This window comes from Augochlora pura, chromosome 9 (assembly GCF_028453695.1).
Source record: "Augochlora pura isolate Apur16 chromosome 9, APUR_v2.2.1, whole genome shotgun sequence".
NCBI classification, from domain to species: Eukaryota; Metazoa; Arthropoda; class Insecta; order Hymenoptera; family Halictidae; genus Augochlora; species Augochlora pura.
Genome location: NC_135780.1, coordinates 4719989 through 4747890, shown reverse-complemented (window position 1 = coordinate 4747890; position 27902 = coordinate 4719989). Strand labels below are relative to the sequence as shown.

General features: G+C 38.6%; 1 protein-coding gene across 9 annotated transcripts in view; it reads right to left on the bottom strand.

Annotated features, from left to right (window-relative positions):
• Positions 1-27902, bottom strand: part of Cap (Cbl-associated protein) — a 99454-nt gene that overhangs the window by 31175 nt on the left and 40377 nt on the right. For 3 of the 9 annotated variants that reach the window (XM_078190579.1, XM_078190585.1, XM_078190582.1), the window contains exons 5-16: positions 25521-25607; positions 18287-23593; positions 11984-12031; positions 9119-9321; positions 8231-8420; positions 7710-7808; positions 7231-7370; positions 6288-6360; positions 6055-6090; positions 4979-5117; positions 4011-4116; positions 2290-2322 (exon numbers count right to left, since the gene is read on the bottom strand). In XM_078190579.1, the coding sequence (XP_078046705.1) occupies positions 2290-2322; positions 4011-4116; positions 4979-5117; positions 6055-6090; positions 6288-6360; positions 7231-7370; positions 7710-7808; positions 8231-8420; positions 9119-9321; positions 11984-12031; positions 18287-23593; positions 25521-25607 (6461 nt within the window). Of the gene's footprint in view, positions 1-2289; positions 2323-3271; positions 3302-4010; positions 4117-4978; positions 5118-6054; positions 6091-6287; positions 6361-7230; positions 7371-7709; positions 7809-8230; positions 8421-9118; positions 9322-11983; positions 12032-18286; positions 23594-25520; positions 25608-26738; positions 26861-27902 lie in introns of those variants that run through there. The other 6 variants (XM_078190581.1, XM_078190586.1, XM_078190588.1 and 3 more) reach the window with 5 other exon arrangements.

Genomic DNA, 27902 nt, shown 5'->3' with positions numbered 1-27902 from the left:
CCGCAATTCACTGGTACAGTTACGTAATTATTAAAATTAAATCTTCAAAGAAAGATCAAACGAAATATGTAACCTTGGTTTATTAAACGATTCAGAAAATTAAGAAACAATTCCATAGATATTCTATTATATACATTTAAATATTCTACTATTAAAATTATTTATATTCTACTTGAAAGCTTGCAAATGCATTCCAAAGGTTTTCACGTAATTTCACAGCTTCCGACGACGGTTAAACTTCATTTCGCGCTGGCCATTTTGATTAGGTCCTCGGCAAAGAGGTCGTGCTCGTTTCAAAGGAGGTACATTCGAAAACATATCTCGAAAAGATTGGCAAGGACTGGAATGGTTTTACGTTTCACCGCCTACGAGGTCTTTAAAGCGTTCGCCTTTTGAGGTTTGAAACGAAATACGGTCTGCAACCGCGGCGCGAGAGCTCTCCTCCATTAACCCGGACGATTTCTTTCTTTGCCCCGAGTGGGTATAGTAATCAACTTTTTACACGGACCGGCGGTTCGTTAAGTTCCACTGTTTAAAACCATCGGGAAACGGGATCGAATAATTTCGGTCGATTATCGCGGATCTCTGCGCGTTCGTGGCATATTTTTCTATATTATTATTATTTTATATATTGTTATATAAAAATTATATTATTTTATATATTACTATTATTTTATATATTACTATATAAAAATTATATTATTTCATATATTACTATATATTATTAAAAAAGGGAATAGAATGGTAATTTATACAAGAATATTGTTAATTTATAACAAGATGTAATTGCATTTTTATTTACGTTTTTATAACGAGTAATCTTCTTCTGGTTGACAAAAGAGGAATTTTCTCTGATTCTAGTTTGAAAATATCGGCAAAGATCTGCAAAATCTTGTGATTCGAATTGGATTTTATACAATTAGCAAAATCATATCGAGAAACGAAAGAGATAACTTTTATAATAGGGAGCTCAGAGTAAAGCGAGAGAAATGCTTTCATAAAAAGCCAGGAGAAACGTTGGATTAATAGGTAATCGATAATGTTCAGCAGACCAATTAAAAATTCTTTGATTGGTGGATATCGAAGAGGATGAGCACCGTATAGTAGATCACTGAAATATATTACTGTCGGCACCAGTGTGATACTTGACGTTTCAATTAACGACAATGTTGACGGAATGTTGAAGTAATCTTTTCTAGCAGTATTAAATAGTATTAAATACTATAGGATGTTGAACTGTAATAGCTTCGAAATTTTCATTTCATTCTGATTTACGTTACAATTATTCACATAACAATTGAAATATAAAGCAGCTATTGCTATAATAGTACATTGAAAATTACTGTATGAATATATTTTCAATATTTTATGTTTTGATAGTAATCACTGGACTGAAATCAAAATTGTCTGCTTTAATTTCCAGAGAATTGATAACAAATTATGGGTATAGTTATATTTATATTTCCGTGTCTAGTGCATAACGTGGTAACATAAATTAGAATGAAGCTTGCACGTATTGCTGGTAGTGATTTAATTTCTGCAATCCTGAATAGACGTCGTTGTACTCGGATAAACAGTATTCGCGATGTCTTATTAACATTTTTACTATTATTAAGCGCACAGAGGCGACTGTTTGTCCGGCATCCAAGGTCTGTCGGCATGCGTGATTCGATTAATCGCACAAAATATCGACACATGTTAAAACGCTATAGCATAATTGCAGCAACGATGATTGCACTAATGATGGAAATGATACCGGAATTGTTATTCAATGATATTTTCAATCTTTCCCGAGTTTCTGTAATTTTTCTTATTTAATTTGAATTGACGGGTTTGTAGTACGATGTAAAGTTATATTGTTTCATATTTTTTCTACTCCAAGTGTAAAAACGTCAATGCTATTTAGCGTTAAACTATCGAGAAATTGCGATAACGTAAAATTATCAATAATTTATGTTTTCATTTTTCACGAATGTTTCAATGCGATTCTCAATATCCAACATCTCGATTAAGGAATTCGATTTTTGTTAATTATCTATCTGTTCTCTATAATAATATTGGTTCTCTATAATTCTCTATAATATTGGTCCTATAAATACGATTCAAAGGATCGAAATTCTTTTTCCACCGTTTCTTTGTCGCGAGCAAACCAAATATTAATTCTTAGATTTAATTATAGACTAATTTCTAGAAAGGTGGAGGAAAGGAGTATAAGACAGGACAGAGAATTACAGCGGAGTATAGAGTAATATACAATAATTACGAGTATGTATATGAAAAAATGCGTACCCCGTCAAATATGTCCATGACCTCGTCCCACCACTAGAAACACAGAATTAATAAGGCGTTAATACATGCGCCTAATCAAGTGTGAGGTTACAATGACATCGAAAGAAAAGAAATAACTGAATGGTTAAATGTTTTCGGTGACTGCTTTCCATCTAAATTCTTTCGTTACGTATTATTTTCTCGCATAAATAGATTCTAACATTTGCAACATTGCTAATAGAAAATTTCCAAGCACTCGAATACATTTACAAAATTTTCCATATGTTTTGTTATAAAAAAACGAAAGCTGAGTTCGCAAAAGGATTCTAATGATTATATCTTTCAGCATTGTTAATAAAAAGTATCGATTACGTTTTTACCAGTTATGCGACATTAAAATGTACCAGTTAATATCCCGTGTAACGTAAATAATACAATAAAAAAAGAAAGAGAAGCGGTCTTATCTAAATTCTTTCGTTATGAATTATTTTCTCGCATAAATACATTCTAACATTTGCAACATTGCTAATAGAAAATTTCCAAGCACACAAATATATTTACAAAATTTTCCATATGTTTTGTTATAAAAAGACGAAAGCTGAGTTCGCAAAAGGATTCTAATGATTATATCTTTCAGAATTGTTAATAAAAATATCGATTACGTTTTTACCAGATATGCGATACAATAAAAAAGACCGAGAAGCGGTCTTATAAATACCGGCGGCAATGTAATTATTCAATGACTCGATTTCCCGACGAAACGCGAAGCGCGGCGTTAGATGGAAAGCAAAATCAATAGAAGTGAAATACTAGAGAAGCAGCGCTACTGAAGCGAACCAAAAACCGAGGAAGTGACCGAGAAATCATGATAGGTGAAGGTCTCGTCGGCGAGGAACGTCGAGAAGAAACGATATCCCGCCAAGGAAAGAAGCTCCGACAGAAACGAGGGAAAACGAGCGGTTGCTTCGTAAATTGTGATTTCAATCGTTCGATTAATCGTTACCTTCCTTCTGGTCCGTGTGACAAAAGTCGGCTAGAAGCAAAGCCATGTCAAACGATCATGTTTCGGACACACTGTTTCGTTTTTTTTTTTTTTTTTTTTTTTCTTGATTTTATCTCTCTAACTTAACCCTACCTCTATCGGATATTGGTTTCGATCAACAAACGCGACAACGGCGAGAGTAGAAATCGAATTTTAATCGGAATATAACGGGTGTTGGAAAAAAATGTCGCGCTCCTTTGAAAGGAAAGATTTTCGAGGCGATTGCAAGCGTGATTTTCTTCTCCGCGATAATATTGTCCGCGGCTTTGTTAACGGAATGTTAGCGACAAATGCGGACCAATGAGAGAGCGAGTAACGCCGGTGCACCGCCTCTTGCGACCAATCTCTTATTGAACTCTGTCGCGACGCTATTCAACTGCTGTACCTCGCTCTCTCTGATCGATCCGTGTTTCTCGTTAATAACTTGTTAATACGCGGAGAACAGTTTCGTTAACAAATAAGAAAACAGTTGCTTCCAATCGTCTCGGGAATCGGTCCCTTCAAAGGCTCGCATTGTTTTTAAACACCTTAAAGGGCGAGGAAATATCATTCACTAATTGACAGAGCAGAATGGAATATTGGCAGAGTCGAGTTTGCGGAGAGAGATTAGATTTTTATTTCGTCGTGATTTTAGCGAACTCTTGATTGGAGAGAAATGGATTCACGAGTGGAGATAGATAGTTTCCCGAGAAGTGCTTACCTCCTTAGCCTCCTTCTCGGCGATGGATGATCGTCCCGGCTCGTAGTCCTCGATTCGACCCGGTTGATTTTTGTAGATGTCTGTACTGTACTTCAACGTTCCATTTCTGAAATTTTACAAGCATTTGTCTCGCGGTTAATTTGTTCAGTAAGCAATTGATAAGAAGTTGTGCCTTGTATTCCAAGATTACGGTTTATTAACAATAATAAAAATATGTTTTCTCATATTTTGAAAGCTGTAAAGTGGCATCTATGCTTCGCGTAATTTTTATTATAATTTATCAGCAAGACGTTATCAGTAATTATTGTACTTAATTGTCGATAAAAATATATTATTATAGCACTAAAAATAACAGATTTTTCTCACATTGTAAAAGTTGTAAGACCGCGTTTGGTTTCGTAAAATTTTCATTACTATAAATTTTCCATAACAGCGTCTTTTTAGTTCCAGTAATTTTACAATAAAAAAAATTAAAAACCCGTTATATAAGCATTGATGGTAAATTAATGGTAAAACGTATTCCATTGACAATCGAAAATCGTCGAATTTCAATTAAGAAAGTATTCACTTTTCATATTAATATGTATTAAAGTTTCTAATTTCACCCGTTGACTGGTTATCACTTTCTACCACAGTTTCTATTATAAATATTCTAATAAAACGTTTGTTCAGCTTTAATATAATGCTTCGATTTACATCGAAACATGTGAAATTGTATATAGTAATTTCTTGCGCAGAAAAACTGTCCTGGCGCAGAGTGATTTAAACAAATTATAATTTTGCCATTGCAGAGCCTATTTACATGATGCAATCTTCACTTTCAATAAATTTTCTCGTGAAAAATAATACACTGTGCGTACGAATGATTGACGTAGTTATAGTATAAATATATATATTGCAGATACTACAGATATTGCAGATAATAAAGAAAATAGTGAAATATTCAAATAGCCAAACGTGTTTCATACTTTCTGGGCATAGTAGACGTGGAGAAGTCATTTTCCTTGTTACGCAGACGTCGGTGGCTGTCAATCGTTGCAGAACGCTCCGTGTACAGTCGATGTTCCGGTTCACTTAAATAACCGCTTCCGTAACCGTACCTGGTTCCTGAAAAACAATGAAATCACGCTTTACTATGCACCGTTCCATATTCGCACACACGTGAAATGTAATCCATCACCAAAAAGTTATAAATAATTATTATACAGTCACTTAGTCGTCAATAAAAAAAAAGATTATTATAACTTGTAGAAACTATACTTTTACAAAAAGTTGTAAAATACAGTCTACATTTTTTAACGAATGCCTTCTTTGCTCTACATTTAGTTCTAGTAACAAATTCCACAGCATGTAACATTTATGTTCTAATACATGTAATATATTTCACTATAATTATATTGGAACGACGACTATCATTTAATAGTGACGTAAGTTTCTCAACTTTCAGTCAATAATAATTGCTAATACTATTGTTAAAGATGCTGTAGTATTTTTCGCAATCATTATTTGTATTTTCTTGAATGCACAATACCAAAAAAAAAACAAAACAAATTACAGTGTAACATTGAAATCGTTATAACATTTTCGTATATAAAATAATAAAATTCTCTAAATTTCATGAGAAGAAAAATCCGAAATTATCCGATTCGGAACAAAGTCATACAATCTGTTATGCGGATAATCTTGAATAAGATTTAATCATGCAATGGCGCAGGCTCAGATTTGTGCACAGGGTGATTACAGGTCGGAGTCACGGGCTCAAGCGTGAATAATCGCTGTTGCATGTAAATAAATCGTTTAGAAATCAAGCTGCATTGTAACATCGAGTGTTAGCAGGTTGGTTAAATAAAGGATAGCATTATTATATGAACAAATTATTTTATTGGTTACTCTCACGCATTAACAATTAGTTACAAAGAAGACACCTCGGCGAACCTCGACGGTGGCCATTCTCGTGAAAATGTTAATCAATCCGACTAAGCTGTATTATTTAGTTAGTTCGTTTGCTATTGTATATTTTGTAGCACGGCGCGCTTGTATTCACCTCTTCTTGGTTTGTAACGAATGGTTACGTAATCATCTGAAAATTACATTGTCAATCAATCTTCGTATCGCATCGTTTCTTACCGCTATAAAAGTATCTTTACTTTTTTTAGTTTACTACTGTTTCCATAAAATGAACTGTTAATTTTTTTCTTTTTCCTCGACGATTATATCTACAGTTTGTTTGTTTTTTTTTCTATTCTATTTCATTCAAACTCACAAGCAGAAACTTACCGTTTCTGTCCGCGCGGTGCAACGAGTCGTACATTTTCTTGTACCATTTCGTTTGGTTATTCTCCTTCACTTCCTAAAACGTTTTCACCGAATCAGATGACATAAGTGTTACGCTCGATTTCGTGAATCGCGAATTCCTTTGCCTGACAGAATTTTTTGTCATTGCGAAAAACTAATCAGAAATGGCCGATGTCTATATTTTATACAGGGTGCTTCGTTTATTTTATGGACCTTGAAAATTTGGCGGTGAAAATTTAATCATTGAACATCTTCAAGGATGTAATTTATGACGTACACGTGGTCGTATTTAAATAAAACCTAACTGACATTTATTTAGATATTTATAAACTTAGAATAGATTTAATTTAAATTTTAAAAATCATTTATTAAGTGATAATTGTTCAAGTAAAGTTTAATAAAAAAACAATCCACGTCGAACTTTATCGAATTCTTTATCATATTAAGTGTCAGCAGACATAAAAGTGCTATAAATAAATATGCGAATAAAAATAGTAATCTAGTTATAATGAAATTTCAAGAAACTATTACAATGCACGTGAGGATACTTGCAAGAAGTTGTATGCCTGTCACAACGTCGACGCACTGCATCTCTGAAAGGAACGGATCTTCCCTCTTCCCGATACCGAATCAACTACCTCTCGATCGATCCGTGTCACGTCGCTGAAGATAAACGAACCACCCTGTATAGAAGTGTAATTTGCCGAAAACGGCTGACCAAAACAACTGAGTCACCCCGTTCAACATTGTCCTTGAAATGAAATTAAACCAGACCGAGCGTTAATTACGTAACATAAAGGACGTTCTGTTATTTTAGAAGCAGCCCGGATCTGATATCAAAGACCATCGAAATAGAACCCGCGGCTAATAAAAGTTCGTTCACGCTCATTACGAGTTCGTTAAGCTTTTTTACAACTGGACCTACCGATCTTAACACAAGAGGTATACCCTCCTTAGTTGTTGGGCCGATACCCTCGAATTTTCGAGGACCCAGATCGGCCATCTTCTTCGGCGGTTCGTTTTCCGTTTCCGGCTCGCTCTCGTACTCTTTCTTCACGTTGTAGACTGAGCGGACATCAGTTCAATTCACAATACAGTTGAACACTCCCGCAGAGTATAAGACTTTCGATTCGTGGACAACGTTTTAGCCAAAAGAAAAGAAAAGAGAAAAATTCGTATCGATTCCGTCACGTGCATCGTGCCCCAGCGCGGAATCTCGGGAGTCACGGTCCGCCCGAAAAAAAAAAAAAAACTAAATGCGACTACACTGTACACTTCGAAATTAGTCGACGACGCGTGGAACCACGGTGAGATTACAGACACGGATGTGGTTAAACTTGAATGGCGAACAGTAGCAGGTTGCATATTATTCACAATCCGGCGATCGGCGGAGATTTTACTCACTTATTTCGCCGGGGCTGATCAGCGGCTTCTCGTCGCTCGGCGGACGTTTCAACGTTTCGGTTTCCTCCAGATATGCGGCCCCTTTTGGTAATTGTCCCTCTGAAAGGGCAACGAATATCAAATTATTATTAAATATTGATTTCTCAATTTTCTGCGAACCATCGTCTATACGAAGCTGCAAGAAAATTATTATTCTAACAATGACATACGATGGCTTAACTGAAAGCAGTATTTTTTTCTTAATTTGTTTTTTTGTATTTTTTTCTCAACTTGTTCTCCTTTTTTTCTTTTCGTCGAATTTAAATTAAATTACACACAACCATGTACAATAAATGTATCGCTATGATGTACGCTGAAACTAGCGAACATAATTTTATTTACAGAAGATACAAACAAATTGTTCATACTATAAAAAATACTACGTTATAGTTGGTATAGTATTAAAACAGAAAAGACAGCGTTTGCGCGCGCGTCAATTCAATACGTTCGAACAAAGAATTCCGTAATCCCAAGTGTTTTACCTCGTGCTTTCTGCAGCAGCGTGATTGTCGGATTCTGGGCGCGGGGCAAACGAGGCGTCGAAACCAGAGAATTTAATCCTTGCGACGGGGCCGAGTGAGAATTAACGATTCGCGTGCTACTGCTGTCGTAACTAGTTTCTGTTGTTTCCTTTATCCCTTCTTTTTTCCAAGGCGGCGGTGCTTCCTCTTTCTAAGGGCAAAGCACACGAAAATGTCATTTGAATTCGTATGAAAATGTCGTTTGAATTCGTATGAAAATGTTATTTTAATTTATATGAAAATGTTATTTTAATTTATATGAAAATATATAAATTCACTGTATAAAATTCTTTATATAGTAAATGGTCACTGTATAAAATTCTTTATATAGTAAATGGTCCCTGTATAGAAAAAACACTCGAAGGAAACATTGCAAAACTTTGGGAGTAAGTTTTTTATTTTAAAAAATAGTTTCCTGAAGAAATTGAAAAAAGTCTTGCTATTTACTTCAAATTTCAATTATACGGGTTATTTAAACCAAGTTGAATGTTAACTAATCTTCAGATATCATTACTCAGACAACACAGCGTAACTGTTGATAATTATAGTACTTTAATTATAACTTTATGTAGCAAAGTCTAAATTCTATTTAAATATAGCAATTATTTTCAATGGTCTATCATTCTAGATTTGTATTGACCAATTCGCGAGTTAATTCTATCCGAGTTGCAGACAGGTGATCTCAAAAGAATCTCCGAACGCGTGTAAAGCGTTGATTAAAAGTATCAAATTTTCGCTGAAAATGTACAATGCAGCTCGTTTAAAAAACCTCCCCAGAGGTCTCTATTCAGAGCGTTGAACTGGAGAGGCTTAATCTCTTTGGATTTATAGAGCAAGAAGTTCACTTACTTCCTGTTGTGCGAACTTTTTGCGACTTAGGGTAGGACTTTGGAACTGCACCGGCCGAAATTCCTTCTTTTCTGGAACAGGGCTGGTATTAGCGCTGGACGGTGTCCAGACTGGAGGGATCCCAGTATCCTTCTCGGACTCTTTTCGTTCGGGGCTTCGCTCCTTTGGCGGCGGCGGTGGTTCGCTTCCAGGCGACCAGACGCCTACATTCAAACGATCAATTGTTAAACCACGGTACACAATTTAATATCCATAGACGTTTCAAACATCGAACATCATTGATTTCAAATGAAAACTCAATATTCTAAACAGATCCCATGTGTCAGCTTAAACATATCGAACAAAATGCTTGCAATGAATTTACAAACGCGTTCCAATTAATTATTGTTAAACAGCGCTCTCAAGCTATTCTCGCCAAAAATTACAAGAGCTATTATTCCAGTTTGACCGCGGATGTTATTGAAGCAGCATAAATCATCGATCTGGTAAACAGAAAATGGGTTATTTGTTGTAGATAATTTTAATAATTAAACTTAGCCAGTTCTTTGGTGTGATAAAAGTAGCGTGGCGCTATTTTGTTAATACATTTAACAGCAATTTATCCAGAGATCGATAGTTGTTAGTTAATAGATTACTTAGTGTGTTATCACTGCGTATTATTTTAGTAATGTTTAAAGTTTTCTGTCGATGAAATTGAAATCGAATCGACACGATAAAGACACGGTATGGCGTCGTTACAGCGTCAGTAGGTTGTAATTAATTGGAATTAATCGTTCGAGTGAATAGCGTATATTTTTTTTACACCTACTACAACATTGTCTCTCGCCTACTTTATTCTCTGATCCAATCTGTTTTTTCAGTGTTTTATAAGCAAATCAAGACGATTTATGCGCGTTAAGGGTAAACAATGTTCGAGCGGAACCGAAAAAAGCTGCGTTAGGGTCTTTGTACCGTGGTAAACACGTGAATTCGACGGGATCGAGCCAAAATCAACATAGACTTGCTAATCTTGGCCGCGTGGGCGTATTATATAAAGAATCGCTCCTTCCTCGACCGTTTCTCAGTTCATTACGTCAGCGGACCCCAGAAAATCGTCGGAACCGTATACAGAGAAGGTACATATATACATCGACAGCAATTATGACACGGGCAGGAAGTGAATTTTCGTTCGTGCATCTGGATCATTGCAAACTTATATACGATACGCTTTAATTTACTCGGTCGCTACGTAAATTCGGTTCTAATTAATTATATGATAATCTAAATATTCTGCAAAATTCAAGAAATTTCTTTCCTTCCATTTCCCTTTGAAAATGATATAGAAAATTAATCAGTTTATGCATTTGTGATAGAAAAGACCAAGTCGAATTTATAAAAAAGTCCAATTTTTATTTTGTATAAACATCCGCTGTTTAGTCTTTTAACCTAGACTTTGATAATAAAAAAATCAACTTTTGTTTCCATTTAGAAATCACGAATAATAAACCATTTTTTAGTAGATCGCGAATTTTTATTTCAAATAAAACTTTTCCAAGACAAGTGTCACAATATTAAATTCTTCTTATATTTTTATAATTTAAATAATATAAAATTCGCAGTCTATGTGCTCATCGCGAGTCCGACTTGTTACAGTGCAAGCTAAATCAATTTCCTTCTCGTGGAAAATTAAAATATAAAACAATTCGCAAGAAACTGATTTTTGAGAAAACTAATGTCTCGATTTCTACAATGATATTAAGGTACAGTTCGACGTAACCACAATAGAAACATTGCCGCGAGCTACGTTAACGTTGCCCAATTCTTCTTCGAGCAGCCTCTATCCGTGACTTCGTGTCGAAAATTAGTATCGCGCATTATAGAACGTCTTGCTCCAGAAAGCTAACTCGGCATCGTATTCTGGTAACCATCGACAATTACAATTAGAGGTACCTTAATATCGACGCCCACGTGAATCTAATTTTAAAATCTTGAACTGCAGCTCGTTTCCTGTTCTCGCGCCACATATAAATAGTGGCTGAATAATCCTTCGTTTTACGTTCACGTGCATTAACCGCGAAAACTAGCAATTACGGTTGCCTCGCCAACGCAACTTGTGCGTGAAGAAAACAAACATTATATTTGTAGCTATTCAATTGGGTTGCTCAATATTGAGATCACCGCTAACCTCGAAATAACCGGTATCGAACTTGAAATGTTTTAATTTGAAATTTTTTAATTTATAATTTTTGAAATTCTAAATTGTTAAAATTACGAAGACACAGATTGATTGATATTAATATTCGTATTAATTAATATTCATTATTTTCCGTGAACGTGAAAGGGGAGGTGATGATTGTTAATATTAACGTAGAAAAGTTGACGGAACAACGAGGAAATAATTATTGTCACTCGCAAGGTGTTTCATTCAGCCTAGCTTCTCTTCAACGTTCGTCTAAGAATAAATGTGCCGTGTTAATATGCAGTTTATATCGTTTCCTTTGGCTACCATAAGATCTTTGCAGAGCTATGTAGACCATGTTAGTGCACAACACGTTGTTTAGTGACTTTTTAGTTGCTCCGGTTAGAAGTGAATGACAGACAGCGTGGTAAAATATACATTGCAATGGGAAAAGAATTTCCCCCGCTGCAACCGATCGTAAAAACAAATGGAACACCTGATTCAAAACTGCAGCACGCCGGACGTGTACAGTATATTAATTGATACGGCCGATTTGCCGATCACCGACCAGGCGTTTCACGTTATTGATTACTGTTAGTCGAAAATCTATCATTAATAGTAACGTATTAATATCGATCTCGCTTTCACGGCTGTACAAAAGTTACAAAACATTCCGTTAATATCACACAGCTCGTTTGCAACTGTACCTGGTGTCGCGGACGAGGCTTTAAAAGTGGGAGCGAACATAACGTTCTCTGAAATCACAAAAATGATTTTAACAACTCTGTCGGCTCTGCGTGATAGGGTAGAGTTATGCTTTTTTTGTCGAGTCACGATTCAATCGCGAAACTTTTAACTCTGATAGTTCGCGATCGCAGAAAAACTGAAGAAAAATTTCGAGAAAAATTTTCTAAATTCGAAGGTATTCACATAATATAGCATATACCAGATTCTTGATTTTTAGTATAAAATGTGACCGATTTTTCATTGAACGAGTTCCCATGTATCGTATTCCGTTCACCGATAGAATAGGAAAATTTGATTCGCAATAATAAGCCGAATATATTTTTCGAATAGTTTCTAACGTTTGGTAAACTATCCCTATTGTTTTTAAACGTTCACCGGTTATCCTAAAATTGCTGCACTTTATAGTGGTTGGAATTCGTAGAAAGCCTGAGAGGTCCATAACCGAAGATCTTATACCGCGGGCCTGGATTCTAAAGCCTAAGACCCTGCGCTTCTCAATCTTAAATCGTGATAAGGGTCTCGTTAAATTGCGTCCTTTCGAGACCGCCGCGAAACCATTAATAGGGAAGCAAGCTTGATGAGCTTGGAATGAGAAAGAAAACGGAGAACGGCATAAGGAAGCGGAAAAGACGCCAAGGTTAGAGCTTGGTGTACATTGGAAGTTGACCGTCTGCCGTATTCGCGGAAGGCTTGATTTGTCGTTGCTTCTTTCGCATAAAAATTGAGAATGGACCCATGAATGGATCCTATTAAAAATCGTAAATTAACATCCGATTTAATTCCTTAAATTATCATGTAACGAAAATGACAAGTTCCTATTTAAAATCAACGAACAACGAGATGCTGCTGTAACTTTTTCGTAAATTATGCTATTTCTAATTGTTTATTTGATAAATAAGGCTTAGGATATTGTTGCTGCTGATAGTTTTAGTTTCATATTTATTAATAAATTTCTATGCATATATGTTTTTATTTCCATGCTACGATCGTGTAAATATTTGAATACGATGCATTTCCTATAAATTTTAATTGCACAGTTAACGTAGCACATAATTGTTCAATATATATTTAATACACAAAAATATATGTGCGAATATTTCGATAATCTCACGAATTCACTTTTAATCGAACAAACGAAGGAACAGATTCAGATTTGGTACTTGGTGTGGTCGAATGTTTCTTAAATAAAACGATTAATATTTATCGATCGTTTCGATGCAACGTGCTGAAAATTAGAATTTTCTTTATCGACTGTTCGGAACGTTTCTTTTATTCGTGGAAATATTTTCGTCCGCCGACGCGTTTCATCTACCACATTGCAATTTCGTGCAGTCTACAGTGCGGTAACGCGACACCTTTATGTAATCGAGATATGGCTACCCAGCCGTTTTATGTTTTCTCAGATCATCTGGGTTTTCGCGTATTTCACAGAAAACGAAGTTCGTTGAAGCCGATAATCACGACGGCTCCGCGCACGCGCATACACTACGAAAGAAAGAAAAAAAATAGTATCAGGCACTATTCCTAGTCTGTACTAACTTTCAGCCAGGGGCAACCTGTTGAACCATATAATCCTATAAGCGACGCTCGGTGACCAATTTTGACAATGGCCGTTTTAACCAATACATTAATCGTTTCGCTAAGCGTGCAAATTATTTTTAGACAATCGCGATTTTTAAATAATCGTGATTTTTAGATAAATTGATTTTACTTTTTAGTCAAACTACATTATTACTATTATTATATCGATACGAATTATTATTACATTAATATCGATTATTATTTGATTAATTCAGTTGTAATTATTTAATTTGCTTCACGTCTACTTCGCCTATTTGTTGGTACCATTTATATCAATTTAGTGTGTGGAAAAATTCGAAATCATTCTCTCGGAGGTTTGTTTATTTAAAGAAGAATGGCGAGCACAAAACGGCCTTTTCATCCTTCTATTTCGAGGCTCAAACACAATGCGTAGCTATATATAACAAATCAGACGCGACTCGAAACATTATAATTTCAAATGTAAGGTAACAGCGTTTCATTTTGTTGAATATTCTACAAAAATTGTCTGGGGAATATGATTTACTCTGATCCACGATTTTAGCTCGAATAACGGACAATTAAAAAATTGATTAAACAAAATGCGAAATGAGAAGTGAGTGATAAATTGAGAGAGAGAATATTGATAAACATTTGTTGTTCAACAGAGACCTTTTTGATTAGAGTATTATGCATTAATGTTTGATACATTAATTATTCAACGTATTTTAATGCTTGATTCTGGGATAATAATATTCATTGTTATAAAATTGCATTAGAACCACGTGGAATCATTTTACCTGCATTAATTCCAACATTTTCATTAAAAACACAACGAAATTAATTAAACATATAATACTGTTACCGAATAAAATAATATTGTTACCAACGCGCGTTAAGTATCGAAAACAAATTTCACACCGATGAGTCGCGATTACGAAACACCGACGAAACTCTATTAAAACGTAATTCCCTTTCGTTGAACTGCCGTGTAATTGGTATTATAATTAGCATAAACTGGCCACCGCGCGGCAAATCGCACTTCTCCCTTCTTATTTCTCTCGTCTTTCCGTCACTTGTCACAACTTTGTTTCACGCCGCTTGTCGAACACTCACTTTTCTCTATCATAACTTATCCAGCGGAAATCTTTGTTTCCCCCAGATCGATGCGAGCTCGTACACGCGATCTCGAGTTTCGCGCGAATGGACAAGCTCCGAGGATGACGGGGAACTACTGAGAGGCGTCGCGACGCTGCCGCCGCTGTCGCCATACATCGCGACGCGTCCGTATAACTACGCAGAAGCCGGGCGATTCAGAATAGTCTCGTCGCGTTTAAAAATTCGCGGAGAATGGGTATACCTATGGAAACGGTCCCGCGCAGCCGTTGCTTTTTTGTCTATTCGATATTCGTGTCGCGTTCGCTTTTTCTTATTTTTACGTAGCGAATTCTTTCGTCCCCGAGACACTTAGAACGTTAGACTGACCGGAAAGTCGCTTTTTCAATATTATCAGTTGTTTTCGGCGTATCGCTGCATCGATGAAGATTAATATTATAATTAATATTTATAGTATAAATTAAAATTAACTTTTAATATATAATATTTAATAATATATAATATTTAATAATATTTAATAATAATAATATTTAATAATAATAATATTTAATTAATATATTAAATTAATATTTATAATTTAATTGATATTAAATGAAAGAACGTTGCGCGTGTTACAAAGCTCAATTTAACGAAATGAAAATTATCATTAAAATTTATGTATAATCTATATCGATAACGTATATCATCGATCTTTTTGCAAAATGAAAATTGTCTGATTACGAACATTTGAATTTAAGTTTGAAATGCGATTTTATTATCGTCTCTTAATTAATATACTATCTTAGCAACGAGTTTAAAATACATAAAACGCATGAATTTTAATAATCTTTCAACGTTGGTCTGTCATCTCATTTACTCATTTCAAACATTGAAATGTTCAAACAATTTAAGAGATTACGTTAAATTATTTAAAAATGAGAATATTTTAATTTGTTTCGTTTAGTATTGTACAGTTTACTAATGATTGACGTTTTCATTTCATATATTTACCTGTATTTAACATTATCCATTTTCTATAACACGCAACACGATATTATGATAATTTAATGTTATACAAAAGCATGCACCAAGTAAAACGCACCTTTACCAAAAAGAAATCCTCGGCCGATTTTCAAAGCACTGTCAATCTCGTGCAACAGATCACTTTCATTGCCATAATCACTTCTTGCAACTAAAAGAACCATGCCCAATGTTTAAAAAAAAAATATAGCAGCTAATCGTAATCGACATAGGTATTATACAGAGACGAACATGCATGGATATAAGTGTTTGTGGAATTGTGGGAATGCAATTTAACAGTGAAATATTCACGCTTCCTCTCTCTATCTCTCTCTCTCTCTCTTTCTCTCTCTCTCTCTCTCTCTCTCTCTTTCTCCTTCTCTCTCTCGCGTACTCGAAAAGCTTCGTCTAAGCGCAAATAATTTTCTAGCTAAAAAAGCAAAAAAGCAAAAAAAGCAGTGGCCCTCTTGTTATCACCAGACTGCAAATAATCGTGCGATTTTCATTGTTTTATAAAAACCGGAATAGAGAACAAATTTATCAACTAGAAAATTGCTTAAAGTGAAAATTAAATAGAAACGTTATTAATTTTGTCAGCACATATGTTCTCTTATGCTTTTCATTGTTTTATAAAAACCGGAATAGAGAACAAATTTATCAACTAGAAAATTCCTTAAAGTGAAAATTAAATAGAAACGTTATTAATTTTGTCAGCACATATGTTCTCTTATGCTTTTCATTGTTTTATAAAAACCGGAATAAAAAACAAATTTATCAACTAGAAAATTCCTTAAAGTGAAAATTAAATAGAAACGTTATTAATTTTGTCAGCTCATATATTCTCTTATGCTTCAAAAATATATGACTAGCATAATCGCATAAAGATCCGCAGTCCAATTATCAACGTCGACGCAAAACTATTAGTAGGTTATGTTACGCAATCGTGTCCTTAATAAATCCTCGAAGCTACAATTCGAAACACCTGAAAATTCGATCGTAAAGAAATCATCGCGAAGTGCGGACGTCGTCGACGAGAAATATAGTCGACTTGACGCGCGAGGTGTCGGCTGGAAAAAGGGTTAAGGTCTGAAGACGGGTAGCTCCAGTTAAAATGGCGGATGTTGATTATGTCGCAACCGGTCGGAAATAGCCAAAATGGAGACGGTGGTTCCGGCGCGCGCGGAGGACTGGACGCGCGAGCAAATGTTCTACGGTTCTACGAACACTGGCCTATTTCCCGATCCCACCTATATTTAACTTCTCATTCTCGAATGAATCATGAACTCAGGTTGCAGCCGACCAACCTGACTTGTTATTCGTCCACGTGACTCGGCATCGAAGACAAATAAATCGTCCAAATGGACGTCCATCGCGAACAGGACAAATTTTCATTCGGGGACCGGGGCTAACGGATGGATATTTCTAAACATTCCGCGACCGTTTGTTTCCTCGAAGATACTTGAAGAGCATCGGCTTAGAGTGCCGGTACAGTTATATCCATTCGCTAATGTCACATTCTTGCATACAAAATGGCGGAACCAAAAAGCATTTGTATTCGGAAGGAGGCGTGCATTTTACCAAGTTGTGCGCACAGTGAAACGTCCAAAACAAAATTATTAAAATCATAATGGCACTGTAAATGCATTTATTACAATTTCAACAACAATGTTGAAATTGCAAAAACTGCAATTTACCGTGAATTGTTGTTATATATATTCTATATCTATTATAATATTCGTTTACAGCATCAAAATAAAATGTATATCGATTTTGTCAATTTATAACAAAGCTATTTTAATTCATATCGTACAACATTTATTTAAGTATTAAATATTGAGAAATATCATAAATACGTATATGACATAGCGAATATTAACTGAAAACTACGAAACGATGATCAATGACTTCTATCAATTCAAATATCATGGCTCCCGTCAATCATCTTTGCTGTCCTACTCGTTCATCGATAACCTATGATCTCCGTAAAAGTTGACAATGCTTATCTCCTAATGTTTATACTATACTGGCTGTAAATACACGACATAGTTCATTTTCCTCATTCAATGTAGTTAGTGACGACAAACACGAGACATCTATGTATCGGAATAACAACTATAGCACACACTTTTATTACCATAAATTTTACTTTCCTCGCGTTGAATCCAATTAAGTAATGCAAATTTATATAATATCGCAAAGAGGTCATACGAAGATTACAAACTATTCCTGCAGAGAACGTTTGTTTGCAAATTGAATTCTTAAGTAAATATGTTATATAATTATTCTTGAAAAAATATCTTACTATATACATTGATTAATGATAAAAAAATTTATATATAAATTCAGTTATAAATAATTCGACACGTAGAATTTATGCGATGAAAGTAAAATTCACGGGATTAATTATTGTTTCAGCTAGAACGCAACACACGATACATTAGCGAATGCGCCTGTTAGTGGCTGTTACGTACTCGATTCTATCCAAGTAGCGTTCGCTCCGAGTTTTCAAGTCAGCCTCGGCACTCGGACACTCAAAGGGTTCAAATTGGCAGCGTTCAATCTCAACACCGATCAACAACACAGCAAATCCTCGTCGCGATGGGACTCACCGTCGTCGGACATCTTGAGGAACTCTTGCAGATGCTTCGGCAATTTTCTCGCGTCCTCGAATTCCTTGCCGTCGATCAGACACTTCTTTTTAACCTGCTCTTTCGCCCCCGTATCTTTCTCGACTTCCGGCTCGCTCTCGTCCAGACGGATGCCGAACTTGTTCAGCCTGTTCCTCGCCTTCTCGATGAACTCGTTCCCAACGTTGGCGACGTTCTTCCCCAATTTATCGTCGGACCTTCGAATGTCCTCGTGGGTGCTTATTTTCACCACCTTGTGAAGCTTCCTCTCCTCTCTCTCGAGAACCTTGTGCACGTACTCCTCGTACATCTGCTGGCGAAACGACTCCGAATTTTCGACCTTGCTGCTCTTGCGAGTTTCGTTCTTCGTTTCAGTGCCCCTGTTCTCTTTCCTGGTGACCAGGAAACTTTCGATCTGCTCGCTAGATTCCTCCTCGCGGAATCCGTCACCCTGACGAACCTTTCTCGTCGAGTCTCTCTGCTCGCGCTTGTCGATCACCTCCGAAGCATCCTTCTCCGTGTCCTTTTCACATCGGCTTTCACCTCCAGCCTTATCACCGACATCGTTCGCGAAATCGTGATTCTCTCGCGTCTTTTCACCGCTCTTCCGACTCTCGTCCTTGGTCTCTCTGTTCTCTTTCCTGGTAACCAGCAAGCTTTCGATCTTCTCGCTGGACTCCTCCTCGCGAAATCCATCCCCTCGAAGCACCTTCTTCGTCGAGTCCCTCTGCTCACATTTGTCGATCACCTCGGTACCATCTTTCTCTACGCCATCTCCGCATCGACTTTCTCCTCGAGCCTTGCCATCTTTCGAGGGACAGCAATTCTTAAGCGTCTGAAAATCTTCGAACGCTTCCTTCTCCTCCTCCTCGGCCAATATAACGTTCTTCAGCTGGTTCTCCAACAGCTCCACGTACCTCAACTGCTGCACCAAGTAGTCTCGAGACAGGTACGGTTTATTCGGATCCTCCGCCTGGAGCTTCTTCAATTTCTCCAGGATCTCCGCGGCGGTCTCGTGTTTCAGATCGTCGTCGTCTTTGTATTTCCTCGGCTCCAGGTGCTTTCTGGCCGGACTCTGGTCGAAGATGCTGGTGGTATCGATGCAGGACCTGTCGACGTTCACCACGCGCTTCACCGGCGCCGGTGGTTCCACCCTGTCGTCGATCAACGCCGGGTTGATGCCGTGACGCGGCTCTACGGGTCTGGGCGGTGTTCTCTTGCCGCCGGTGTCCGGCATGCCGGCCGTCCTGTCTATGATCGCGCTGTTCAACGTGATGGGGCTACGTCTGAATGGCGACGAGCTTCTTTCCGGCGAATTCAAATTGAGACTGTTCGCTTTCGTCGCGGTCGGCCGGCCGATATCGCGCTTATCGGCCCGGACTCTCTCATCCGACGGTTCCGCCAGCGAATCGTCGGAGAGAGACGCGTGGCCGGAGATATCGCGTCGCGCCAGGTTCAGCCAGTCGCGAAGCTGGGTGACCTTCAGACGCTGACTCCCGTCGCATTCCGGCCGCCTCGAACGGTCCTCGACCGTCGTCGTCTCCTTCGGCTGGTTCGAGTTCTCCTTCAGAATCTCTAGCAGCCTCATCGGCCTGTCCTCCGTTTCCGGTCTCCTCACGTCGATCCTGTACTTTGGCACGGGGACGCGGGGCGGCTCGTCCTCGCAGTATTTGTGCCGGTTCAGGAACTTCGCGTGAAGATTCAGCAAGTTGTCCGGACTGGTCTTGATCGCCGTCTTTTGCTGGGACGGCGACAGGCAGACGAGAAGCCTGGGATCTCGCACGGTGTAGAGACCCAGCCAGTTCTCTGAAACGACTTTATCCATCGAGTCTAGTTTCTTTGGCTCTGAAACAGCAGGTTTCCACGGGTCGGGTGTTAGTCTAGCCGTCTCGGGCGCGGGCACACTGGGAATAGAGCGCAGGCTTTTAAAGATGTTAAATTTCGGCACTGTTATCTCGTTGATTATTTGCAAGCCGTAGGGCATCGACAGCAGCCGTTTTATGCATAGGTTGATCAAGGACTCCGGCGCGTAGCAGCTATTTGCCGACGGCTCTCGATCCGAGCCGTCGCCCGAGTCCAGTGGGACGTAGTACAGGTCCTCCACCGGCGAATACGGTATCGGTTCCGGAGACACGTCCTTTCCATTTAAAGCGTTCGAATCCTCGGCCTTCAGCAGAGAAAGTTTGCTCTTCAACGTGCAGCAGTCCAAGTCCTTCTGTCTACTTTTCCGCGCCTCCTCGGCTATTATCGAGCAGATGTCCGTCTGCCAGGCGTTCGCCGGGTTGTACTTCACCGTGCTGAGGGATGTCGCGCTGCTCGACGAGTCTCGAACTTCTGCTCGTTCCTCGCGCGTATTGTTATAGATTTCCTCGAACTCTTCGTCGCTGTCTCGCTGACCGTTGGCTTCGCCGGTCCCGTTCTCCGCCGCCGATAACCGCTTCGCGCGATTCCCATCAGGTTTTTCAGTCATCGCTGCTCGTGCGGCGCAAGGTGTCGTCGCCGACTCGAGCGACAGCCATTTTTCGCGCGAGTTTTCGTGTAACCGGTCACGCGTTATTTCAGGACCCGTCTCATTGCCAAGTCTCTCGAGACGGTTACGCAATGTAGCGGCGCTGTCACTTTGGAGACTTCGAATTTCGCGGGCTTTAAGATCGTCGATGATTCCGCGGAGGTGCTCGGGCAGCGCGGACGCGTCCACCTTGCCCAGTAGTACGTCGTGAATATTCTCGACGGCTCCGTCACTGCCCGATATATCAGTCAATAAATTTTTGACGATGCCCAGCGTCTCGCCGATCGCCAGATTCTCCTTTGGCAGAGGGGGTCGAGTGGGCGGCGGGTCCGCTGAAATTGTCCGTCGAACTGCAGGCATCGATGGATTCCGAAATTTCTCTTGATAATCGACATCCGACAGACTGGACGACCTTTTCGGCGGTGTAGGGGGACGTCGTTCCTTCGTCACTGTCGAATCGTTCAATTCGGACTCGCGAGTCTCCTCTTTCTTATCCGCCGAATGTAATTCGTCGACCTCTACAGGCGATGGAGTCTCCAACGTCTTCTCCGAGACGTCATTTTCACGTATCGGTGACACTAAGGGTTCCACGTTTACCTCCATCGACTCACAGTTAGAAATAGTTCGATCATCGTTCGAATTTAATTCTTCGTCTAAGTCTATTTCCGATCGCGTTGCTAATTGATCGCCTGTCGCAGCTGCGGTGCCAGGTAATTCCGGCTCGTTACATTCTAATCCCTCGTTGAACGTTGCTTCCGACGTCGATATCAATGCAGACTCATCTCGCAATAAATCAACGTCCGTGCATAACAGATTAATATCCTTTGATTCTGATAGCTTCGTTTGTACTCTATCTTTCATTTCGTCATCTGACTGTGATTTCACCGCTTCCTCGTCAAACTTCTTGTCAGTCGATTCTGCGTCTTTTACTTCGATCATACTTTTATCATCCTCTTCTTTAATCGATTTAGATTTTTCTGCTTCCAATTGTTCGTCTACATCTTCTTCGTTATCCGTCCTTAATTCTTCAAGTTCTACCTTTTCACCTGAATGTTCACCATTTCGCAAATTCTCTTCCTCTTCCGAACTATGATCCCTACCCCTCAATTTTTCTTTTTCCGAATCCGCTTCAAAGTCTTTGTTCGCAGCCTTCGCCGTTTCGTCGACCGATTCTACATTCTCTCCGCCAATTATATTCACGTCCATATACCGCTCGAATTCAGGATTCAATTGTTCCTCTCTCGACGGCAATTGTTCGTCCAACTTCACTTCGGTGGTATTTAATGGAATTTCTTCGTTCTCTTTGGCTTCGTCGGCGCATTCTTCGTCATTCGATTCGTCTATTTTTAAATCCTCAGTTTCGTCGTTAATATTTGACACGTCTACCGGTTCGTCGATCGATCCTTCATTTTCCACGACAGTCGCGTTTGCCTCCACGCTGCGTCTCTTCCTCTTGACTTCGATCCTCGATGTCTCCTCCGCTTCTCTCGGTTCTAATTGCTCGTCAAACTTTTCCACGGCGTTGTCCAACTTCGCTTCTACATTTTCCAGAGTTGCGTCGTTAATCTTCCCGGAATTTAGGATGCCTGCGACCGTCTCTTCGCTCGCTGCATTGTTAGCAGATGATTGTTTAGCAGTTTCGTTGACCGACGCTTCTTGGTCCGTGTCGATAACATTAATGGTTACCTTGTGACCTATCCGGTTTATTTCGGACTCGCGTTCTTTCCCCGACTCGTTCAAATTCTCTGCCGCCTTTCGCGATTCGACTGTGCCGGCGTTCAACGTTCCATCGGCAGCCCGCCGATGCTCCAACACACCCGGCTCCGCGCGCTCCCGTCCAACAATTTGCGATTCTTCCCCGTCTTCTTCGTCCTGCTCTTCCTCCTCCCCCAAGCTCCACTGTTTCCCATTAGTCCGACGCTCCTCCCGCCGGTATTTGCCAATCTCTTCGTTAATGAAGTCCCTGATATGCTGCTCCTCGTCTTCCGACAGCTTCTCCACCTCCTCCTGTATGATGTCTAGGAACCTGTTCGCCTGGCTGTGCTCGTAATTCCCGCGTTTCCGAACTTTCTTGCACGCCGTGCTCGCCCTTTCTTCTTGCCCGCGCGACTCCTCCCCCGTGCGCGACGGCAATTTCAGGTTCTCGATGAAGCATCTCAGCTTCCTCTCCACGTCCTTCGGCATCACGCTGTCCCAGGTGCGTTTCGGATCCTCCGGGTCCGTTTCCGCCTCCACGATCACCGGCCTGACGCTATCGGTCTCCACGTCGCTGTCGCTGACATCGCGGATCTGCAGCCTCTCGTCCCTCCGCTTTCTCACCGTGAACGGCTCGACCGGCTCCGATACCGTGACCACGTCCACCGATCTATCCTTCCCGCCGCCGACTTCCAAAATACCGACGCCGGCTATGTGATCGATCGTCGCCGACAGCGGCAGCCTGCTGATCGTTCTCACCTCGAACACCCTGATGTCCGGGTTCAAGGTCACCTTCTCGATCCTATGCCTCTCCTCCCGAAAGCTTCGCGACGCAGTTTCCTGTTCGCTGGTCGTCTCGCCGTTCACCGGCTCGATTTCGATCGTTTTCTCCAGTCGGTCGTCCGTCGACGCGTCCTCGCGAGCCACCGCGATTTCCGCCGACGGTGGCTCCGGCACGTTCTCCGATTTTTCCGGCCGCTGGAGCCGCCTTTTGTTACGACCCCGGCGATTCCTGCGGTTCCGCGTGCCTTGCGGCATGTCTACGTCTTCTGTGTCTGTCGCGTACTCCGAGGATTCGTGGAATCCTGCGAAATCCGGGCATCGGGCATATCTTTCTTTCAGTAATCCGTCGTCTCGCTCGCCGAGTATTCTTTTTTCAAATGGGTCGAGGTACAGTGAGCGAAACGAGTATTCGTGAAGATTTTTAGCGACGAACCGAAGCGAACCACGCGTCGATTGATTAATGTGAAAATTAAATCGAGGTTGGCAGACTTCTCTTAGAAAAAGCTGACGGCAATATCACGGTTTGATGAACGGCTTAATGAACATACTCGTTTACATATACAGGGTGCCACGGAAATCGTAGTACAACCGAGCAAAGGGTGATTCTCTATAAAAAAAGAAGAAAAAATTTTCGTACAATATTTTTCCATCCGGAGCTCCGTTTTCGTGATAATCGACTTCACAGTTATTTTCGGGACACCCTGTATATAGATACTAAATGTCTATATTTTATATCAGTTTGTACGCAGTTGTATTTACTATTTTCTGTAAAAGTTGTCTCGAAGTATATAGGTATGTGTAATTAACACTTGTAATAATTGAAAACTTAAAACAATGGCGCGTTCTGTTTTCTTTTCTACAATTACGAAACGATGCAAACAAGATTTTCTTCAAATACAATTACTTTTCTTCCTGAACTTGAACTACGTCGATGCAAGAGATAGAAAACTTAAATATTGAGAATTAAACTAGAAATATTTAAAATGATCGAGAGTTAAACTAGAAATATTTAAAATAACTGAGAGTTAAACTAGAAATGTTTTAAATGATCGAGAGTTAAACTAGAAATATTTAAAATAACTGAGAGTTAAACTAGAAATATTTAAAATAATTGAGAGTTAAACTAAAATATTTAAAATAATTGAGAGTTAAACCATGCAAAGTTGCTTAGCAAAGTTGCTAACTTTGCAGCAGGATTATCATTTTATTTGAATATAAATGAAACTGCTATGAAGACTCGTAAATAAAATAGTGTTCCATCGATATCCACTGTTAATAAATAACTACACTAGACTGTTCGTACTGCCAAATTGATAGAGGAAGACTATTGATCACAATAATGCATAATTTTATAAAATTTATAAATCGTGTTTAGAAAAATATTCTAACAAATATCTTTAAGATTATCAAATTTTCATCGCATCGCGTTAATATATTTTCGAACAATAATTTCCATCAGAATATAATTTCAACCGCGTTCCTTCTTTTCATTGGATTCTCGTAAACATTATGAATTTCAGTGGCGTACATAATAAGTTATCGACACGTGATGAATAATAATACGGTCGATCCCATTTCCACTAGATATTGGTAGAAGCATCGCGCTTCAACTGTTCCACTCATTTTAAAACGCGCATTTAATAATAAACGACCTTTCGTCGATTTACGATCGGCTATATGGATCCGATCGTCAAAGCGATCTCACGAATACTTCGTGTCTCTCACTGTACACGTTCATTTGCACCTCTTCCCTTCGAGTCGTCTAATTTATTAAACCGTGGCTCGGGAACACTCTCCGCGGCGGTCAATTTTGTCAGGATTCAAAGGAAAAGAAAACAATCTAATTTCGTTCCGCCGCTAAACAGATTTTGTTATTTTCATTTCACCAAAAAGCTTCCTACGACAATGCTTTTACTAGCGCCGCGGTTTGTTACAGTCGCGCGCTCCGTATTAACGTTTCACTGTTTACTCTGTTTCGATTAACAACGACAATGCCGATGAACGATAAGCGTTAGCCTAATGTTCTCGTTTAACGAAACGTTCGATCGAGTTTACTTTTTCAATCGACGTTGTACTTTTCCAAGCGAAAACAAAAGATGCGCGCGAAAGAGACGGGCGAAAGAGAGAAGAAGCGTGTGTTTCTAAGCGTTCGTGCGACACTCAATTCAACGTAACATAATGTGTCCTGGTAAGAGGCTTAGAATAATGAGGAAGCTCGACTTTGCTTACTTGATTTGCTTTCGTCTCGTTGCTCGATCGAGGCGCTCTTCGGACCGCCGTTTTGATTTATGTAGCTGTGGCCAGATTTTGTGTCATCTGCAAAACGAAAACGAGCGAGAAATTGTATTAATATTATTATATTATATTATATATATTAATATAATAGAATTATAACTTGTTATGGGACACCAAGTATATAATTAATTTACATTGTAATAATAATTCTTAACACTCTGCGCTTGACTAAGTAATCTCATACTGTTTATGTTTAATAAATAATAGTTTCATAAACATTATATTTACTAAATGAATTATTAAAAATATAAATAGACGAAAACGGATTAAAAATTGGAAGAAAACAGAAATGTCACGTGAAATGTTTTCAGTTTTATAGTTCAAACGTCTTCGACTGCAATTTTATAAGTGTCACAAAAAAGAACAGTAAAATTCAGAATATAAATGTAATGTAATACCTATATGAATTAGTAATACGTGACATTAGAAATTTGCAAACGTCAAACTATAGTAAATTGAAAAAACGAATCACGAAATTATAAATTACCACCGTAAAGCTAGAAAATCGTCGAGCTTTGCAAAATTACGAAACTTTCGTGACAAGAATTTCATTTACATTTCAAAGTAGCATCGAACGATGCAGCGTATCAGAGCAGAACATATGATAAAATATTTCAAATTATTCGAATGAATAATTTGAAATTTAATATTATATATATCTTAATGAACATACTCGTATAAATAAATCTGCCTGGTGATGGATAATTAATGTAGAATATCGAATGGACAATGTATAATTAATAATAAACTATTAAAACGCAATGTAGGGAAAAGTAACAAAACCAATTACTTTTCCCATATAAAAATCAAATAAATCAGCGTTAATAATAAATAAAAAATATTATATAATGGCATTGTAAAATAACAGTATGTATACATGTAACGTATTGAAGTAATAATATAACATAAAATAATTTCTATATTCGTTAATATGTATTCCACCGTTCTGTTTCACGCTTGCAAACCCCATAAACGCATAATGTTTATGGCGCGTTCCCGACTCGAATCTTCGAAAATGATTGTTCAAACCAACAGACTCCGTTCGCGCAGATCGCTTATAAACTATTCGAGAAATGTTGACAGCTTCAACCGAGCGCAATTTCCTCGATTCTTTTCGAACGCGATTGAATAATAAAATCGTTTAAAACGAACCTGGTGCGCACGGAAATCACCGAAAATGGTAGCGGTTTCGCGTGACTGTGGCCTGCGAGTTCCGAATGAAATGTCAAAGGGCCACGAATCACCGACATGGCCTCTAGGGTCCATGAATCGCGGGAACGGACTGACGATGAGCGCGAACAGGTCCGCCAGCCGTGAAACACGCACGGTTCCCCACCCTCGCTTCCATTGTTTATGTAATTTCTGAAATTGTCCTTTTGATTTAGTGGGGCAATCGTTAAACTTACGATACTAAACTGCTGATTCGCATAATCGATCGGCTTAACGTTTACATTAAATTTTTCAAGAAAAACCTTATATTTTTATTACTTGATATAATATTATTATTACTTTATACGTTTTTAACGAACAAATACAGCGACTACTAAACTATAAAAATAATCTCTGAAAATATAATTAGTAATTGATATTAATGTTGTCCAACTTTAATGCAAATCATTTTCTGAATGCGTAATTTTTATTTATACTGTACCTATAAAAAATTGAAAATTGTCTCGTTCATTCAAGATTAACAACTGCAATAATTATACATATTTTTTGATCGACGTTCAACGATTATTTAGGGTTCGCTAACTTTGGTAATATTTGTCGATTAAATGTTTTTATTTAATTCTTCGCGTTCGTGCACCGAGCGCGCGTGACTGTTATTTAATAATTCCAGTTAATAATTCATTATTCTTTTATATTTTCTACCTACGACGTATAAATCGATATTGCCGTGACCCGAGCCCTGCGAGTTTGTTGCATTATACGGCGAGAGAAGTCGAGCAACCCTTTTGAAATCTCGAGAAGCCAAACCTAATTAGAGTGTCGTTCACCTCTCGGCAACAAGGAACAAGGAAATGACAGAAGATCTTTGAACGTCGAGACGCCCGAATTACTTTCCTTTTTTTTCTTCTCGCGGTAACTCGTTCATTTTGCCTTACCAATTTGAATGTCTTGCCGAAAATAACATTATTTTATATAATTACTTGTAAAAATAATATTCGAAAACACGAAGGATAAAATCTTTTGTTTATTGAAGTTCAAATATTAACCCTTCGCACTCGAAGCTATTTCAACTGGAAATCTAAAATAATTTTTCTGGCTTCTAGTATTTCCATTTTATATATTTTTTAAATCGATAATAAAAATAAT